Here is a 20,304-nt window from a genome sequence, read left to right on the forward strand (position 1 = left end):
CTCCGGCTGGTGCGAGACGTCTAGGGATAAAACGCAGGTACGTTCCCCGGCCACTGGTAGTTGTGCGTGAGGTTCAGCATCGCGGTCAGCTTAGATTCCATCTTCCTAGAGCTAGTCCTGTTTTTGCCTATGTCCCTGCCATTGGGAACCATAACAGGCGCAGACCTCCACCTGCAGCTGGCTCTGCAACAATGCTCCGCAGATGACCTAGAGAGACGTCTGCAGCTGATCCAGCAATACCAGGAGCAAGCCGAGCGAGAGGCCCAGCGAGAGGCAGAGAGAGCCGAGCGAGAGGCCCAGCGAGAGGCAGAGAGAGCCGAGCGAGAGGCCCAGCGAGCCGAGCGAGAGGCCCAGGCCCAGCGAGCCGAGCGCCAAGCCCAGCGAGAACATGAACTGGAGATGCTCCGGCAGGGGGGGACGCCTTCCACTGCCCAGAGCCGTGAGCCCAGCAGCGCTCAGACACCAACGCCCTGGCCCGTCCACTTTCCTGTTATGGAAAAGGATGGAGACTTGGACACTTTTCTGCGGGCCTTTGAGAAAGCCTGCAGGCAGTACCAGCTGCCTACACAAGAATGGGCACGATACCTGACACCAGGGCTGAGAGGCAAAGCTCTGGAGGCGTTTGCTGCCCTCCCTCAAGAACAAGATGGTGACTATGAGGCTATCAAGCAGGCCCTCATAGCCAAGTACCAGCTTACACCCGAGGTGTACCGTAAAAAGTTTCGGACCCTCCAACGTGGCCCACACGACAGTTACAGTGATGTGGTGCATGGACTGGGGACCCACTTTGACCAGTGGACCCAAGGACTGTCAGTGACCACCTTTGCACAGCTGCGAGACCTGATGATCAAAGACCAGTTCTTCCATCTTTGCCCAGCTGAGGTGCGACAGTTCGTGATGGACAGAGAACCCAAAGATGTGACGAAAGCAGCGCAGATTGCCGATGCCTATGAGGCCAACCGTAGATCGGAAGTGCAGAAGCCAGTCACCTCCAGCTGGAGAGGGGATAAGCCTGCATCCAACGCCAGTACCCCTGCCAGCCAACACACCAGAGGTCCTGTCCCCATGGCCAACAGCACCAGACCTACCACCGAACTTCGCCAGTGTTACCACTGCAGGCAGCCTGGTCATATCAGTACCTTCTGTCCAACCAAGCAGAAGAACCCCCCAGCCAAGGCCCCAGGGCCGAATGCAGCAGTTCTTTTGGTGGGTGGTGTGGTTGGGAGGGTGTGTGACAACGTACAGCCCGTCACTGTGGGAGGTCGTGTTGCTACAGGCCTCAAAGACACCGGGGCTGAACGAACCCTCATCCGACCCGAACTGGCGGCCCCTGAAGAAATCATTCCGGGGAAAACCCTAACTGTCACTGGGATTGGGGGCATCAGCTGTCCCTTACCGATGGCCCGGGTTTATATTGATTGGGGTGCCGGGAGCGGGGTGAAGGAAGTGGGGCTGTCTGATAATTTGCCCACTGATGTTTTGTTGGGGACTGATTTGGGGAGGTTGTTTGCATACTACGTCCCTGACACCCCTCCCCAATCTACTAATGAGGGTAAAGTTAACCCTGATGATGATGATGATGGGAAATCGCATGTGTTACCTGACCATGCTTTATCTTGTAATGATGCATCTGATAACCATTTTTTCCCTAGGATTGATGGTGGAAATGTTGTACCTGTGCCAACTGTATCTGATAATGATTTTTCTGTGAAAGTTGATGTGTCCATAGGTACAGGAGTGCTCAGCCACGTCGCTCTGCGGAGTGAGACGGTGTTATGACCCCAATGGCAGAGGGTCTCAAAAGTACATACCAAGTCTGCAAACACAAAAAACCAGCTCATAGGGCAGTGGTAACTGGGCTGACCATATATCTAATCCTAGCACCACAAATAGCAGCAGCCGGGGAACGTGCCTACGTTGGTTCTAGACGTCTCGCGCCAGCCGGAGAACTAACTAACCCTAGAAGGGAAAAGATAGACCTTTCTTGCCTCCAGAGAAAAGACCCCAAAAGTTGGATACAAGCCCCCAACAAATAATAACGGTGAGGTAAGGAGAAAAGACAAACGTAAGAATGAACTAGATATTTAGCAAAGAGAGGCCCACTGACTAATAGCAGAATATAGTAAGAAGACTTATATGGTCAGCAAAAACCCTATCAAAATTTCCACGCTGGATATTCAAGAACCCCCGAACCGTCTAACGGCCCGGGGGGAGAACACCAGCCCCCTAGAGCTTCCAGCAGAATCAGGAATCACATTTAGTACAAGCTGGACAAAAAATAGAGCAAGCAAATAACCAAAAAACAAGGAAGCAGGACTTAGCTTAATTTTGCAAGATCCAAGACCAGCAGACAGGAGCAAACAGAAAGGAACTGATTACAATGATGCCAGGCACTGGACTGAGAAACCAGAAAGTTTATATAGCAACACCCCTGGACTAACGACCCAGGTGGGTGCCAAACTGAGGAAAGACAATCCCAGAGTCATATCACTAGTGACCACAAGAGGGAGCCAAAAAAGTCTAATTCACAACAGACGGCTGAGGAACCCCTAGCAGGGGCAAGTGTCGGTGCTACAAGAAATGGGGAGATACATGGGAACTGTGAGGAAGGTGATGCCATGCAATTGACCAGTGCCACCGAGGAAGGTAACTGGCCCATAAGTAGCAATGCTCCTGAGGTAATGGGGGTGGATGGGGAGGTAGCGCCCATAGCAGCGTCGGCTGATGGGTCTGTAGAAACCCCCGGGGAGACAGCCTACGTAGCTGCTGTCACCCGCAGTCAGAGTGCCCGGAACGCAGATAACTGTCTGCCTTCCGGACCCTCCTCAGTCATCATTATGACTGAACCAGAGGTGGACCCAGGGCAGGTCCCAGAGGGCTCCCGTGGGGAAGGGACCCTGACGTCGCTTCTGGCTTCCCTGTCATGATCTCTGCAGGCAGAGATCATAGCAAGCCTATAGAGGGACAAGCTCTCGGAAGATGGAACTATACTGACCATGAACTAAGCCTGCCGCGCAACTAGAAATAGCCAGGTAGCATTTCCTATTTATCGCTAGATGCCCAGCTCTGGCCTAAGACCTAAATAGCTAGCAGAGGGAAATATAAGACCTGGCTCACCTCTAGAGAAATATTCCAAAGAAGACAGTAGCCCCCCACATATAATGACGGTGAGTTCAGATGAAACAACAAACGCAGCAGGAAAATAGTCTTAGCAAATTTGAGGTCCGCTTACTAGATAGCAGAAGACAGATAGTATACTTTCATGGTCAGCAGAAAAACACTAACAAAACACCATCCAGAGATTACCTTAAACTCTGGCATTAACTCATAACACCAGAGTAGCAATCCCTGATCAACGAGAGCTTTCCAGACACAGTAACAAAACTTCAGCTGTGAACTGGAACAAATAGGCAAAACAAAACATGGACAAAAGTCCAACTTATCTAGTAGTTGTCTAGAAGCAGGAACAAGCACTGAGAGGCATCAGATAACATTGTTGACCGGCAAGAAACCACCAGAGAAATGAGCTTAAATAGCGACACCCACTACTGATGGAACCAGGTGAAACAGGAAAGAGGATGACAAGTCCAATTCCACAAGCGGCCACCGGGGGAGCCCAGAATCAAAATTCACAACAGTACCCCCCCCTCAAGGAGGGGGCACCGAACCCTCACCAGATCCACCAGGGCGACCAGGATGAGCCCTATGGAAGGCACGAACAAGATCAGAAGCATGAACATCAGATGCATTGACCCAAGAATTATCCTCCTGGCCGTAACCCTTCCAGTTGACCAGATACTGGAGTCTCCGTCTGGAAACACGAGAGTCCAAAATTTTCTCCACAACGTACTCCAACTCACCCTCAACCAACACCGGAGCAGGAGGCTCAACTGAAGGTACAACAGGTACCTCATACCTGCGCAATAACGACCGATGAAAAACGTTATGAATGGAAAAGGACGCAGGGAGGTCCAAACGGAAAGAAACAGGATTAAGAATCTCCAATATTCTATAAGGGCCGATGAACCGAGGTTTAAACTTAGGAGAAGAGACCCTCATAGGGACAAAACGAGAAGACAACCACACCAAATCTCCAACACAAAGCCGAGAACCAACACGACGATGACGGTTGGCAAAACGCTGAGTCTTCTCCTGGGACAACTTCAAATTGTCCATAACCTGCCCCCAGATGTGATGCAATCTCTCCACCACCGCATCCACTCCAGGACAATCCGAGGATTCCACCTGACCGGAGGAAAATCGAGGGTGAAACCCCGAATTACAGAAAAACGGGGACACCAAGGTGGAAGAGCTGGCCCGATTATTGAGGGCGAACTCTGCCAATGGCAAAAAAGCAACCCAATCATCCTGGTCAGCAGAGACAAAACACCTCAGATATGTCTCAAGGGTCTGATTAGTCCGCTCGGTCTGGCCATTAGTCTGAGGGTGAAAAGCAGATGAAAAAGACAAATCTATGCCCATCCTAGCACAGAATGCCCGCCAAAATCTAGACACAAATTGAGTACCTCTGTCAGAAACAATATTCTCAGGAATACCGTGCAATCGGACAACATTCTGAAAAAACAGAGGAACCAACTCAGAAGAAGAAGGCAACTTGGGCAGAGGAACCAAATGGACCATTTTAGAGAAACGGTCACAGACCACCCAGATGACAGACATCTTCTGGGAAACAGGCAGATCTGAAATAAAATCCATCGAGATGTGTGTCCAAGGCCTCTTAGGAATAGGCAAGGGCAACAGCAGTCCGCTAGCCCGAGAACTACAAGACTTGGCCCGAGCACAAACGTCACATGACTGCACAAAGACTCGCACATCTCGTGACAGGGAAGGCCACCAGAAGGATCTTGCCACCAAATCCCTGGTACCAAAAATTCCGGGATGACCTGCCAATGCAGAAGAATGTACCTCAGAGATGACTCTGCTGGTCCAATCATCCGGAACAAACAGTCTATCAGGCGGACAACGATCCGGTCTATCCGCCTGAAACTCTTGCAAGGACCGCCGCAGATCAGGAGAAACGGCCGACAAAATTACTCCCTCCCTAAGGATACCTGTGGGTTCAGAATTACCAGGAGAGTCCGGGTCAAAACTCCTAGAAAGGGCGTCTGCCTTAACATTCTTAGAACCCGGTAGGTATGACACCACAAAATTAAAGCGAGAAAAAAATAAAGACCAGCGCGCCTGTCTAGGATTCAGGCGTCTGGCAGTCTCAAGATAAATCAAATTTTTGTGGTCAGTCAATACCACCACCTGATGCCTAGCCCCCTCGAGCCAATGGCGCCACTCCTCAAACGCCCACTTCATGGCCAAAAGCTCCCGATTCCCAACATCATAATTCCGCTCTGCGGGCGAAAATTTGCGAGAAAAGAAGGCACAAGGCCTAATGACGGAGCAGTCGGAACCTTTCTGCGACAACACTGCCCCAGCTCCGATCTCCGAAGCGTCAACCTCAACCTGAAAAGGCAGATTCACATCAGGCTGACGCAACACAGGGGCAGAGGCAAAACGGCGCTTAAGCTCCTGAAAGGCCTCTACAGCATGAGGGGACCAATTAGCAACATCAGCGCCTTGTCTGGTCAAATCAGTCAGTGGTTTAACGACATCCGAAAAACCAGCAATAAATCGGCGGTAAAAGTTGGCAAAGCCCAAAAATCTCTGAAGACCCTTAAGAGAGGAGGGCTGAGTCCAGTCACAAATAGCTTGCACCTTGACGGGATCCATCTCAATGGAAGAGGGAGAAAAAATATACCCCAAAAAGGAAATTTTCTGGACCCCAAAAACGCACTTAGACCCCTTCACACATAAAGAATTAGACCGCAGAACCTGAAAAACTCTCCTGACCTGCTGGACATGAGAGTCCCAGTCATCAGAAAAAATCAGAATATCATCCAGATATATTATCATAAATTTATCCAGAAAATCGCGGAAAATATCATGCATAAAAGGCTGGAAAACTGAAGGGGCATTAGAAAGACCAAAAGGCATGACCAAATACTCAAAGTGGCCCTCGGGCGTATTAAATGCGGTCTTCCACTCATCCCCCTGCCTGATCCGCACCAAATTATACGCCCCACGAAGATCAATTTTAGAGAACCACTTAGCACCCTCTATACGAGCAAACAAATCAGTAAGCAATGGCAATGGGTATTGATACTTAACAGTGATCTTATTCAGAAGCCGATAATCAATACATGGTCTCAAAGAGCCGTCTTTTTTTGAGACAAAGAAAAACCCAGCTCCCAAGGGAGAAGAAGATGGACGAATATGTCCCTTTTCCAAAGACTCCTTTATATATTCCCGCATAGCAGCATGTTCCGGCACAGACAGATTAAACAAACGACCCTTTGGATATTTACAACCCGGTATCAAATCTATGGCACAATCGCACTCACGGTGCGGAGGTAACGACCCAAGCTTGGGTTCGTCAAAGACGTCTTGATAATCAGAGAGGAACTCAGGGACTTCAGAGGGAATGGACGACGAAATAGAAACCAAAGGTAAGTCCCCATGAATACCCTTACATCCCCAGCTCAACACAGACATTGCTCTCCAGTCCAAGAGTGGGTTGTGAGACTGCAACCATGGCAATCCCAGTACCAAATCGTCATGTAAATTATACAGCACCAGGAAACGAATAATCTCCTGGTGATCCGGATTGATACGCATGGTTACTTGTGTCCAGTATTGTGGTTTATTATTAGCCAATGGGGTGGAGTCAATCCCCTTCAGAGGAATAAGAGTCTCCAAAGGCTCTAAATCAAAACCACAACGATTGGCAAAGGACCAATCCATAAGACTCAGAGCGGCGCCAGAGTCAACATAGGCGTCCGTGGCAATGGATGACAAAGAGCAAATCAGGGTTACAGACAAAATAAACTTAGACTGAATGGTGCCAATGGAAACAGACTTATCAAGCTTCTTTGTACGCCTAGAGCATGCTGATATAACATGAGTAGAATCCCCACAATAGAAACACAATCCATTCTTCCGTCTAAAATTCTGTCGCTCGCTCCTGGACAGAATTCTATCACACTGCATACTTTCTGGCGTCTTTTCCATAGACACCGCCAGATGGTGCACCGGTTTGCGCTCCCGCAGACGCCTATCAATCTGAATAGCCATTGTCATGGACTCATTCAGACCTGCAGGCACAGGGAACCCCACCATAACATCCTTAACGGCATCAGAGAGACCTTCTCTGAAAGTTGCCGCCAAGGCGCACTCATTCCACTGAGTAAGCACAGACCATTTACGGAATTTTTGGCAGAAAACTTCAGCTTCGTCTTGCCCCTGAGATAGTGCCATCAAAGTTTTTTCTGCCTGAAGTTCCAAATGAGGTTCCTCATAAAGCAAGCCCAAGGCCAGAAAAAACGCATCCACATCGCGTAACGCAGGATCCCCTGCTGGCAATGAGAAGGCCCAATCTTGAGGGTCACCCCTGAGCAAGGAAATCACAATCCTAACCTGCTGAGCAGGGTCTCCAGCTGAACGAGACTTCAGGGACAAATAAAGCTTACAATTATTTCGGAAATTCTGGAAGCTAGCTCTATTCCCTGTGAAGAACTCCGGCAAAGGAATTCTCGGCTCAGATACCGGAGCATGTACCACAAAATCTTGTAAATTTTGTACTTTCGTGATGAGATTATTCAAACCCGCAGTTACACTCTGGAGATCCATGATTGTCAGGTGCACACAGAGCCATACAGAGATTAGGAGGAGAGAGAGAAAAAAGACTGCAGCAAGGCAGACTGGAGGAAAAAAAAAAAAAAAAATTCCAGCAGACTTCTTATAACTCTCCTTTCTCAACCTGGGTCTTTAACACTTTATGGGCCGGTCAAACTGTCATGATCTCTGCAGGCAGAGATCATAGCAAGCCTATAGAGGGACAAGCTCTCGGAAGATGGAACTATACTGACCATGAACTAAGCCTGCCGCGCAACTAGAAATAGCCAGGTAGCATTTCCTATTTATCGCTAGATGCCCAGCTCTGGCCTAAGACCTAAATAGCTAGCAGAGGGAAATATAAGACCTGGCTCACCTCTAGAGAAATATTCCAAAGAAGACAGTAGCCCCCCACATATAATGACGGTGAGTTCAGATGAAACAACAAACGCAGCAGGAAAATAGTCTTAGCAAATTTGAGGTCCGCTTACTAGATAGCAGAAGACAGATAGTATACTTTCATGGTCAGCAGAAAAACACTAACAAAACACCATCCAGAGATTACCTTAAACTCTGGCATTAACTCATAACACCAGAGTAGCAATCCCTGATCAACGAGAGCTTTCCAGACACAGTAACAAAACTTCAGCTGTGAACTGGAACAAATAGGCAAAACAAAACATGGACAAAAGTCCAACTTATCTAGTAGTTGTCTAGAAGCAGGAACAAGCACTGAGAGGCATCAGATAACATTGTTGACCGGCAAGAAACCACCAGAGAAATGAGCTTAAATAGCGACACCCACTACTGATGGAACCAGGTGAAACAGGAAAGAGGATGACAAGTCCAATTCCACAAGCGGCCACCGGGGGAGCCCAGAATCAAAATTCACAACACTTCCCCTAGCCAGGAGTTTCAGGCCGCTCTGCACACAGATGCGAGCCTAGAGAGTTTGAGACAACTCGCCAGGACGCCATTCTCCGAGACTGATAAGGAGAAGGTGTTCTGGGAAGGAGGAAGTTTGTACCGGGAGACAGTACCCGGAGAATCACAAAAGGAGTGGTTGAGGGAAAGACAGCTGGTCGTCCCGCAGCAATTCCGGGGTGAGTTGTTGCGGATTGCCCATGAGATCCCGCTAGCTGGACACTTGGGGATCAGCAAAACTAAGGCCCGGCTGTCTCAACACTTCTATTGGCCTAAGATGGGGACAGATGTGTCAAACTACTGCCGCTCCTGTGTCACCTGTCAAAGAGTGGGGAAGGTGGGGCCTGCTCTTAAGGCTCCCCTGATCCCTTTGCCAGTGATAGAGGAGCCTTTCCAGAGGATTGCGGTGGACCTTGTGGGCCCGCTGGCCGTCCCCAGCAGCTCTGGAAAGCAATATATTCTTACTGTGGTAGACTACGCTACCCGGTACCCAGAGGCAGTAGCTCTGTCGTCAACTAGGGCAGATAAGGTGGCGGATGCCCTGTTGGCCATCTTTTCACGTGTAGGATTTCCCAGGGAAATGCTTACTGATCAAGGGACCCAATTTATGTCTCACCTAATGGAGGCTCTCTGTAAGAAAATGCAGGTGAAGCACCTGGTATCGAGTGCGTATCACCCACAGACCAATGGCTTGTGTGAACGCTTCAATGGTACCCTCAAACAGATGCTACGCATGCTGGTTGAGACACAAGGGCGCGACTGGGAGCGGTACCTCCCACACCTGCTATTCGCTTACCGAGAGGTTCCGCAGGCCTCAACGCGGTTCTCCCCCTTCGAGCTCCTGTACGGCAGGCGAGTCCGGGGACCCCTTGGGTTGGTAAGAGAATCCTGGGAAGAGGAGCCGAACCCTTCTGAAGTGTCCATAGTGGAGTATGTCATGCGCTTCCGTGACAAGATGCAGACCTTGACGCAGTTGGTGCATGACAACATGACGCATGCTCAGGCTGATCAGAAGCACTGGTACGACCAGAACGCCCGGGAGCGGACCTACCACGTGGGTCAAAAGGTGTGGGTGCTGGTTCCTGTACCAACGGATAAGCTTCAGGCAGCCTGGGAGGGCCCGTACGTCGTCCACCAACAGCTCAACCCGGTCACCTACGTGGTCACGCTTGACCACACTCGGGGTAGGCGAAAGGCCTTTCACGTCAACATGATGAATGCTCATCACGAACGTGAACCTTTCGTCCTACCGGTCTGCAGCGCACCCGAAGACGGGGAGGAAGACACCCTCCTGGACATGCTGGCCCAAGCCAAGGCCCGTGGGTCCATTGAGGACGTGGAGGTGAGCGCCTCGCTAGATGAACCACAGCGGTTGCAGTTGCAAACCACACTGGAACCCTTCCGGGTCGTGTTCTCCAACTGGCCTGGAAGGACTGAGTTAGCCGTCCACGAGGTGGACACCGGGAATCACGCCCCACTATGGCGAACACCCTATCGAATCTGACCAGGTGCAGCAGATTATGCGCCAGGAGATCGATGAGATGTTACAGCTGGGGGTGATTCGACGGTCAAAGAGCGCGTGGGCCTCACCTGTAGTTCTCGCGCCAAAGAAGGACCGGACCACCCGGTTCTGCGTGGACTACAGGGGGCTCAACGCCATTACAGCCTCTGATGCGCACCTAATGCCGCACATCGAGGAGCTGCTTGAGAAGTTAGCTGGCGCAAAATACCTGACAATAATGGATCTCAGTCGAGGATACTGGCAGATTCCCCTGAGCCCCGAGGCGCAGGAGAAGTCCGCCTTTATCACACATGAAGAATGCCCCTGCCACTTTCCAGCGGATGGTCAATCTCCTGCTTCAGGGACTGGAGAAGTACGCTGTGGCGTACTTACATGACATTGCCATCTTCAGTCCTTCCTGGGATGAACACCTGCAGCATCTCGAGGAGGTGCTCGGGCGAATTCACCGAGCAGGACTGACTATCAAGCCGGGAAAGTGCCAGATGGGCATGAGGGAGGTCCACTACCTGGGGCACCGGGTAGGCGGAGGCACCCTGAAACCGGAGCCTGACAAAGTGGGCGTGATCGTGAACTGGCCCACTCCTGGGATCAAGAAACAGGTGATGTCCTTCCTGGGCACTGCAGGGTACTATAGGCGCTTTGTGCAGCACTACAGTAGCCTGGAAAAACCTTTGACGGACCTCACCAGGAAGAAGCTACCCCACATCGTCAACTGGACAGATGGCTGTGAGGGGGCCTTCCAGGCGTTGAAAACAGCACTGTGCAACGCCCCTGTGTTGAAAGCAGTCGACAGCAGTCGACCGTTCTTGGTACAGACCGATGCCAGCGAGTTTGGCCTTGGTGCTGTGCTCAGCCAGGTTGACTCGGAGGACCAAGAGCACCCCGTGTTGTACCTGAGCCGGAAACTTTTGCCGAGGGAAGTGGCCTACTCCACCATTGAGAAGGAGTGCCTGGCCATAGTCTGGGCCCTGCAGTGCTTGCAGCCCTACTTGTATGGTCGCACCTTCACTGTGGTGACCGACCACGACCCTCTGCGCTGGCTAAGCACCATGTGTGGAACCAATGGCAGGTTGCTACGCTGGAGCCTTGCCCTTCAGCAATTTGACTTCACCATTAAACACAAAGCGGGCAAATGGGAATGCAGATGGACTCTCCCGCCAGGGTGAACCCACGGAGGTGCGCATGGAGGCATACTGAGAGGTTCTGCCACCGTAACGCACACCAAAAGGGGGAGGTGTCACGATATGGTAGGAAATATCATATAAGTTGGGTTTCTCTTGTCAGCCCAGGATGTGGGCTAAGAAACCCCCCTTCTCTTTCACTTCAGAGTTGAGCTTGCCTTGCCAATGTATGTGAGAGGGGAGTTTTATTGAATAAAGGTATTTACGACCGGCATTTCCTGCCGCGTAAGCTCTTGTCCAGCTATCACTGGACTAGAACCTTCTAGAATCATGAAAGTCCTTTGTTCTGTTTTTGTAAGATATTAGGCAAATCGTTTAAGTTAAGACCACGGAAACATATATTTGTAATCTCCATCGAAGGAGCTACCCATCACTCTAAACATGAGCTTTAACTCCATCAGGTGAAGAAGTAGGGATTTCTCTGTAAATATACATCCCAAATAGGACATATTTGATCTCACTAGAATGCCAGCGATAATACGAGATGAATGCTGGGTATGGTACGATTATGACATGTTCTGGAGCGAAGTTACGGGCATCAGATATATTTCATGCCCTGTTAGTAAAAAGGAAGAGGTAGGAGGGATTGGAAAAGCCAGCCCTTTCTGTGAGGTCACAGGCTGTAGGTTATAAAGTTGCTGGCAGGCTTCCAGGGGGTTGTTGTGAGTTTTTCCTGGACAGACCTGAGCAGCACGTCCAATGAGCTGGGACGTATGGTTGCCTGCAATGCAATGATCTGAGAAATGTGAGTGTTATCTTTTCTTCATTTAATCCTTTTATTTTCATAATTACCTTGTACATATTTGCAATTGTCTCACTTGTAACATCTTTGTAAAATATTTTTATAAAGCACTGCCTACTCCTTGTGGGGTATATTATTTCATGCCAGTTCTTCCTCCCTGCTCTAAAAACGTACCCTAAGTCTCTTGAAGGGGAATTACGCTACTGTTTTGGGTTAGCTCCGGACCCGTTTAATCGGAGCTGGTGGCAGCTTACCGTGTGCAGGGTTTTGGGGGTCACTGTAGCAACTGCGGCTTGATAATTATTGTTCCTGCCTGAGTGGGAGTAGTTATCGCGTCGCTGCAGCGCGCCCAATAGCCAGTACATAGCAGGCAGCCTTTCTGGCGGCTAATTACCCTAGGTGCAGTACCTAATCTGACCTGAGAGTAAGGGGGGCGCCAGAGAGCTGCAAGGGTTGAGTGAAACTGTAAGCGGGATACACAAATCCCTGCAGTTCATGGTATATTGAAGAGCAGTGGGATACCTAAAATAAGCCCCTGCTGTAAACTAAGAGGTCAATAACCTTGTGTGTTTTTTTTTATCACATTGTGACAGTGGAGGGATAACGAGGATAAGCCCCCCTGCACATGTGATAGCCGTCTGCTGGTCTAAAGTCACCCCAATCCGTGACCTAATGGTGGCAGTGGTCAGGAATCCTTGTGGATTTTCGTGACAAACTGCGGGCCACGGCTAAGGGATCGTGACAATTGGAGACAGTCACGGTGGGAATCGTGACACGCTCTTTTATGACTGTCGGTATGCCCCGTTATGTGTGTTGCGCTCTTTTATGACTGTCGGTTGCCTCTGTTATGTGTGTTGCGCTCTTTTATGACTGTCGGTTGCGCTTTTATGACTGTCGGTTGCCCTCTGTTATGTGTGTTGCGCTCTTTTATGACTGTCGGTATGCCCTGTTATGTGTGTTGCGCTCTTTTATGACTGTCGGTATGCCCTCTGTTTTGTGTGTTGCGCTCTTTTATGGCTGTCGGTATGCCCTCTGTTATGTGTCGTGATTCCCCAATGGCATGGGAACATCAGAAACACAAAATAACAGACTAGCTGTTATGGTTCTCAATGGCAAGAGAACATAGCCCAGCATACATAAGAACTAGCTCTTGGAAGGATGGAAACTAAACTGACCATGAACTAAACCTGCCGCACAACTGATAGTAGCCGGGTAGCGTGCCTACGTTTTATCCCTAGACGCCCAGCGCCAGCCGGAGGACTAACTAATCCTGGCAGAGGAAAATACAGTCCTGGCTCACCTCTAGAGAAATTTCCCCGAAAGGCAGACAGAGGCCCCCACATATATTGGCGGTGATTTTAGATGAAAATGACAAACGTAGTATGAAAATAGGTTTAGCAAAATCGAGGTCCGCTTACTAGATAGCAGGAAGACAGAAAGGGCACTTTCATGGTCAGCTGAAAACCCTATCAAAACACCATCCTGAAATTACTTTAAGACTCTAGTATTAACTCATAACATCAGAGTGGCAATTTCAGATCACAAGAGCTTTCCAGACACAGAAACGAAACTGCAGCTGTGAACTGGAACAAAATGCAAAAAACAAACAAGGACAAAAGTCCACTTAGCTGGGAGTTGTCTAGAAGCAGGAACATGCACAGAAAGGCTTCTGATTACAATGTTGACCGGCATGGAAGTGACAGAGGAGCAAGGTTAAATAGCGACTCCCACATCCTGATGGGAACAGGTGAACAGAGGGGATGATGCACACAAGTTCAATTCCACCAGTGGCCACCGGGGGAGCCCAAAATCCAATTTCACAACAGTACCCCCCCCTCAAGGAGGGGGCACCGAACCCTCACCAGAACCACCAGGGCGATCAGGATGAGCCCTATGAAAGGCACGGACCAGATCGGAGGCATGAACATCAGAGGCAGTCACCCAAGAATTATCCTCCTGACCGTATCCCTTCCATTTGACCAGATACTGGAGTTTCCGTCTGGAAACACGGGAGTCCAAGATTTTTTCCACAACGTACTCCAACTCGCCCTCAACCAACACCGGAGCAGAAGGCTCAACGGAAGGCACAACGGGTACCTCATACCTGCGCAATAATGACCGATGAAAAACATTATGAATAGAAAAAGATGCAGGGAGGTCCAAACGGAAGGACACAGGGTTAAGAATCTCCAATATCTTGTACGGGCCGATGAACCGAGGCTTAAACTTAGGAGAAGAAACCCTCATAGGGACAAAACGAGAAGACAACCACACCAAGTCCCCGACACAAAGCCGAGGACCAACCCGACGCCGGCGGTTGGCAAAAAGCTGAGTCTTCTCCTGGGACAACTTCAAATTGTCCACTACCTGCCCCCAAATCTGATGCAACCTCTCCACCACAGCATCCACTCCAGGACAATCCGAAGACTCCACCTGACCGGAGGAAAATCGAGGATGAAACCCCGAATTACAGAAAAAAGGAGACACCAAGGTGGCAGAGCTGGCCCGATTATTGAGGGCAAACTCCGCTAAAGGCAAAAAAGCAACCCAATCATCCTGATCTGCAGACACAAAACACCTCAAATATGTCTCCAAAGTCTGATTCATCCGCTCGGTCTGGCCATTAGTCTGAGGATGGAAAGCAGACGAGAAAGACAAATCTATGCCCATCCTAGCACAGAATGCCCGCCAAAATCTAGACACGAATTGGGTTCCTCTGTCAGAAACGATATTCTCCGGAATACCATGCAAACGAACCACATTTTGAAAAAACAGAGGAACCAACTCGGAAGAAGAAGGCAACTTAGGCAGGGGAACCAAATGGACCATCTTAGAGAAACGGTCACACACCACCCAGATGACAGACATCTTCTGAGAAACAGGAAGATCTGAAATAAAATCCATCGAGATGTGCGTCCAAGGCCTCTTCGGGATAGGCAAGGGCAACAACAATCCACTAGCCCGAGAACAACAAGGCTTGGCCCGAGCACAAACGTCACAAGACTGCACAAAGCCTCGTACATCTCGTGACAGGGAAGGCCACCAGAAGGACCTTGCCACCAAATCCCTGGTACCAAAGATTCCAGGATGACCTGCCAACGCAGAAGAATGAACCTCAGAAATGACTTTACTGGTCCAATCATCAGGAACAAACAGTCTACCAGGTGGGCAACGATCAGGTCTATCCGCCTGAAACTCCTGCAAGGCCCGCCGCAGGTCTGGAGAAACGGCAGACAATATCACTCCATCCTTAAGGATACCTGTAGGTTCAGAATTACCAGGGGAGTCAGGCTCAAAACTCCTAGAAAGGGCATCCGCCTTAACATTCTTAGAACCCGGTAGGTATGACACCACAAAATTAAACCGAGAGAAAAACAACGACCAGCGCGCCTGTCTAGGATTCAGGCGTCTGGCGGACTCAAGATAAATTAAATTTTTGTGGTCGGTCAATACCACCACCTGATGTCTAGCCCCCTCAAGCCAATGACGCCACTCCTCAAAAGCCCACTTCATGGCCAAAAGCTCCCGATTCCCAATATCATAATTCCGCTCGGCGGGCGAAAATTTACGAGAAAAAAAAGCACAAGGTTTCATCACGGAGCAGTCGGAACTTCTCTGCGACAAAACCGCCCCAGCTCCGATTTCAGAAGCGTCGACCTCAACCTGGAAAGGAAGAGCAACATCAGGCTGACGCAACACAGGGGCGGAAGAAAAGCGGCGCTTAAGCTCCCGAAAGGCCTCCACAGCAGCAGGGGACCAATCAGCAACATCAGCACCCTTCTTAGTCAAATCAGTCAATGGTTTAACAACATCAGAAAAACCAGCAATAAATCGACGATAAAAGTTAGCAAAGCCCAAAAATTTCTGAAGACTCTTAAGAGAAGAGGGTTGCGTCCAATCACAAATAGCCTGAACCTTGACAGGATCCATCTCGATGGAAGAGGGGGAAAAAATGTATCCCAAGAAGGAAATCTTTTGAACCCCAAAAACGCACTTAGAACCCTTCACACACAAGGAATTAGACCGCAAAACCTGAAAAACCCTCCTGACCTGCTGGACATGAGAGTCCCAGTCATCCGAAAAAATCAGAATATCATCCAGATACACAATCATAAATTTATCCAAATAATCACGGAAAATGTCATGCATAAAGGACTGAAAGACTGAAGGGGCATTTGAAAGGCCAAAAGGCATCACCAAATACTCAAAGTGGCCCTCGGGTGTATTAAATGCGGTTTTCCACTCATCCCCCTGCTTAATTCGCACCAAATTATACGCCCCACGGAGATCTATCTTAGAGAACCACTTGGCCCCCTTTATGCGAGCAAACAAATCAGTCAGCAGTGGCAACGGATATTGATATTTAACCGTGATTTTATTCAAAAGCCGATAATCAATACACGGCCTCAAAGAGCCATCTTTCTTAGACACAAAGAAAAAACCGGCTCCTAAGGGAGATGACGAAGGACGAATATGTCCCTTTTCCAAGGACTCCTTTATATATTCTCGCATAGCAGCATGTTCAGGCACAGACAGATTAAATAAACGACCCTTAGGGTATTTACTACCCGGAATCAAATCTATGGCACAATCGCACTCCCGGTGCGGAGGTAATGAACCAAGCTTAGGTTCTTCAAAAACATCACGATAGTCAGACAAGAATTCAGGAATCTCAGAGGGAATAGATGATGAAATGGAAACCAAAGGTTCGTCCCCATGCATCCCCTTACATCCCCAGCTTAACACAGACATAGCTTTCCAGTCGAGGACTGGGTTATGAGATTGCAGCCATGGCAATCCAAGTACCAACACATCATGCAGATTATACAGCACAAGAAAGCGAATAATCTCCTGATGATCCGGATTAATTCGCATAGTTACTTGTGTCCAGTATTGTGGTTTATTACTAGCCAATGGGGTGGAGTCAATCCCCTTCAGAGGTATAGGAGTTTCAAGAGGCTCTAAATCATACCCACAGCGTTTGGCAAAGGACCAATCCATAAGACTCAAAGCGGCGCCAGAGTCGACATAGGCGTCCGCGGTAATAGATGATAAAGAACAAATCAGGGTCACAGATAGAATAAACTTAGACTGAAAAGTGCCAATTGAAACTGACTTATCAAGCTTCTTAGTACGCTTAGAGCATGCTGATATAACATGAGTTGAATCACCACAATAAAAGCACAACCCATTTTTTCGTCTAAAATTCTGCCGTTCGCTTCTAGACAGAATTCTATCACATTGCATATTCTCTGGCGTCTTCTCAGTAGACACCGCCAAATGGTGCACAGGTTTGCGCTCCCGCAGACGTCTATCGATCTGGATAGCCATTGTCATGGACTCATTCAGACCCGCAGGCACAGGGAACCCCACCATAACATCCTTAATGGCATCAGAGAGACCCTCTCTGAAATTCGCCGCCAGGGCGCACTCATTCCACTGAGTAAGCACAGACCATTTACGGAATTTTTGGCAATATATTTCAACTTCATCTTGCCCCTGAGATAGGGACATCAAGGCTTTTTCCGCCTGAAGCTCTAAATGAGGTTCCTCATAAAGCAACCCCAAGGCCAGAAAAAACGCATCCACATTGAGCAACGCAGGATCCCCTGGAGCCAATGCAAAAGCCCAATCTTGAGGGTCGCCCCGGAGCAAGGAAATCACAATCCTGACCTGCTGGGCAGGATCTCCAGCAGAGCGAGATTTCAGGGACAAAAACAACTTGCAATTCTTTTTGAAATTTTGAAAGCAAGATCTATTCCCCGAGAAAAATTCAGGCAAAGGAATTCTAGGTTCAGATATAGGAACATGAACAACATAGTCTTGTAAATTTTGAACTTTCGTGGTGAGATTATTCAAACCTGCAGCTAAACTCTGAATATCCATTTTAAACAGGTGAACACAGAGCCATTCCAGGATTAGAAGGAGAGAGAGAGAGGAAGGCTGCAATATAGGCAGACTTGCAAGTGATTCAATTGGAAGCACACTCAGAACTGAAAGAAAAAAAAAAAAAAAAAAAATTTTCAGCAGACTTCTTTTTTCTCTCCTTTCTCTGCCAATTAATTTAACCCTTTGCGGGCCGGTCAAATTGTTATGGTTCTCAATGGCAAGAGAACATAGCCCAGCATACATAAGAACTAGCTCTTGGAAGGATGGAAACTAAACTGACCATGAACTAAACCTGCCGCACAACTGATAGTAGCCGGGTAGCGTGCCTACGTTTTATCCCTAGACGCCCAGCGCCAGCCGGAGGACTAACTAATCCTGGCAGAGGAAAATACAGTCCTGGCTCACCTCTAGAGAAATTTCCCCGAAAGGCAGACAGAGGCCCCCACATATATTGGCGGTGATTTTAGATGAAAATGACAAACGTAGTATGAAAATAGGTTTAGCAAAATCGAGGTCCGCTTACTAGATAGCAGGAAGACAGAAAGGGCACTTTCATGGTCAGCTGAAAACCCTATCAAAACACCATCCTGAAATTACTTTAAGACTCTAGTATTAACTCATAACATCAGAGTGGCAATTTCAGATCACAAGAGCTTTCCAGACACAGAAACGAAACTGCAGCTGTGAACTGGAACAAAATGCAAAAAACAAACAAGGACAAAAAGTCCACTTAGCTGGGAGTTGTCTAGAAGCAGGAACATGCACAGAAAGGCTTCTGATTACAATGTTGACCGGCATGGAAGTGACAGAGGAGCAAGGTTAAATAGCGACTCCCACATCCTGATGGGAACAGGTGAACAGAGGGGATGATGCACACAAGTTCAATTCCACCAGTGGCCACCGGGGGAGCCCAAAATCCAATTTCACAACAACTAGCCCTCGGGTGATGGAAACTCAAGCTGACCGTGACCTAAATCTACCACACAACTAACAGTAGCCAGGAAGCATTCCTACGGCTGCCTAGATGCCATGCGCCAGCCGGAGAACTAACTACGCCTGGAAGAGGAAGGAACAGACCTGGCTTACCTCTAGTGAAATTCCCCAAAGATGATAGTAGCCCCCACATATATTAACGGTGAGTTCAGAGGAAAAGACATACACAGTATGAAGGTAGATTTAGCAAAGCGAGGTCCACTTACTAGATAGAGGAAGGATACAAAAGAGGACTTCACGGTCAGCTGAAAAACCCTTTCAAAAACCCATCCTGAAATTACTTTAAGACTCCTGTGTCAACTCATGACACAGGAGTGGCAATTTCAGTCCACAAGAGCTTCCAGTAACAGGAAATGACAAACTGTAAACTGGACAAAAAATACAAAACAAAAAGGACAAGAGTCCACTTAGCTGATCAGCAGACTGGTAGCAGGAACATGCAACTGAAAGACTCAGGTTACAATGATGACCGGCAAGGAAGTGACTGGAGAGCAAGGCTAAATAGGGAACTCCCAAAACTGATGGAAGCAGGTGAGCTGAGGCAGAAAAGAACATACAAGTCTCCAGTACCACCAGCCACCACTAGGGGAGCCCAAAAAGCGGATCACAACAGTTATGTGTGTTGCGCTCTTTTATGACTGTCAGTATGCCCTCTGTTATGTGTGTTGCGCTCTTTTTTGACTGTCGGTTGCCTCTGTTATGTGTGTTGCGCTCTTTTATGACTGTCGGTATGCCCTCTGTTATGTGTGTTGCGCTCTTTTATGACTGTCAGTATGCCCTCTGTTATGTGTGTTGCGCTCTTTTATGACTGTCGGTTGCCCTCTGTTATGTGTGTTGCGCTCTTCTATGACTGTCGGTTGCTCCCTGTTATGTGTGTTGCGCTCTTTTATGACTGTCGTATGCCCCCTGTTATGTGTGTTGCGCTTGTCAGTATGCCCCGTTATGTGTGTTGCGCTTTTTTATGACTGTCGGTTGCCCTCTGTTATGTGTGTTGCGCTCTTTTATGACTGTCGGTATGCCCTCTGTTATGTGTGTTGCGCTCTTTTATGACTGTCGGTATGCCCTCTGTTATGTGTGTTGCGCTCTTTTATGACTGTCGGTATGCCCCGTTATGTGTGTTACGCTCATTTATGACTGTCGGTTGCCCCCTGTTATGTGTGTTACGCTCATTTATGACTGTCAGTTGCCCTCTGTTATGTGTGTTGCACTCTTTTATGACTGTCGGTTGCCCCCTGTTATGTGTGTTACGCTCATTTATGACTGTCAGTTGCCCTCTGTTATGTGTGTTGCGCTTTTTTATGACTGTCAGTATGCCCTCTGTTATGTGTGTTGCGCTCTTTTATGACTGTCGGTATGCCCCCTGTTATGTG

The 20,304-nt window shown here is 48.7% G+C and overlaps 1 protein-coding gene across 1 annotated transcript in view; it reads left to right on the forward strand.

Annotated features, from left to right (window-relative positions):
* Positions 1–20,304, forward strand: part of LOC143796841 (uncharacterized) — a 42,695-nt gene that overhangs the window by 11,022 nt on the left and 11,369 nt on the right. Inside the window, exon 2 of the mRNA XM_077281048.1 lies at positions 436–1,686. Within this exon, the coding sequence (XP_077137163.1) occupies positions 436–1,686 (1,251 nt within the window). The remainder of the gene's footprint in view (positions 1–435; positions 1,687–20,304) is intronic.

This window comes from Ranitomeya variabilis, chromosome 1, assembly GCF_051348905.1.
Source record: "Ranitomeya variabilis isolate aRanVar5 chromosome 1, aRanVar5.hap1, whole genome shotgun sequence".
NCBI classification, from domain to species: Eukaryota; Metazoa; Chordata; class Amphibia; order Anura; family Dendrobatidae; genus Ranitomeya; species Ranitomeya variabilis.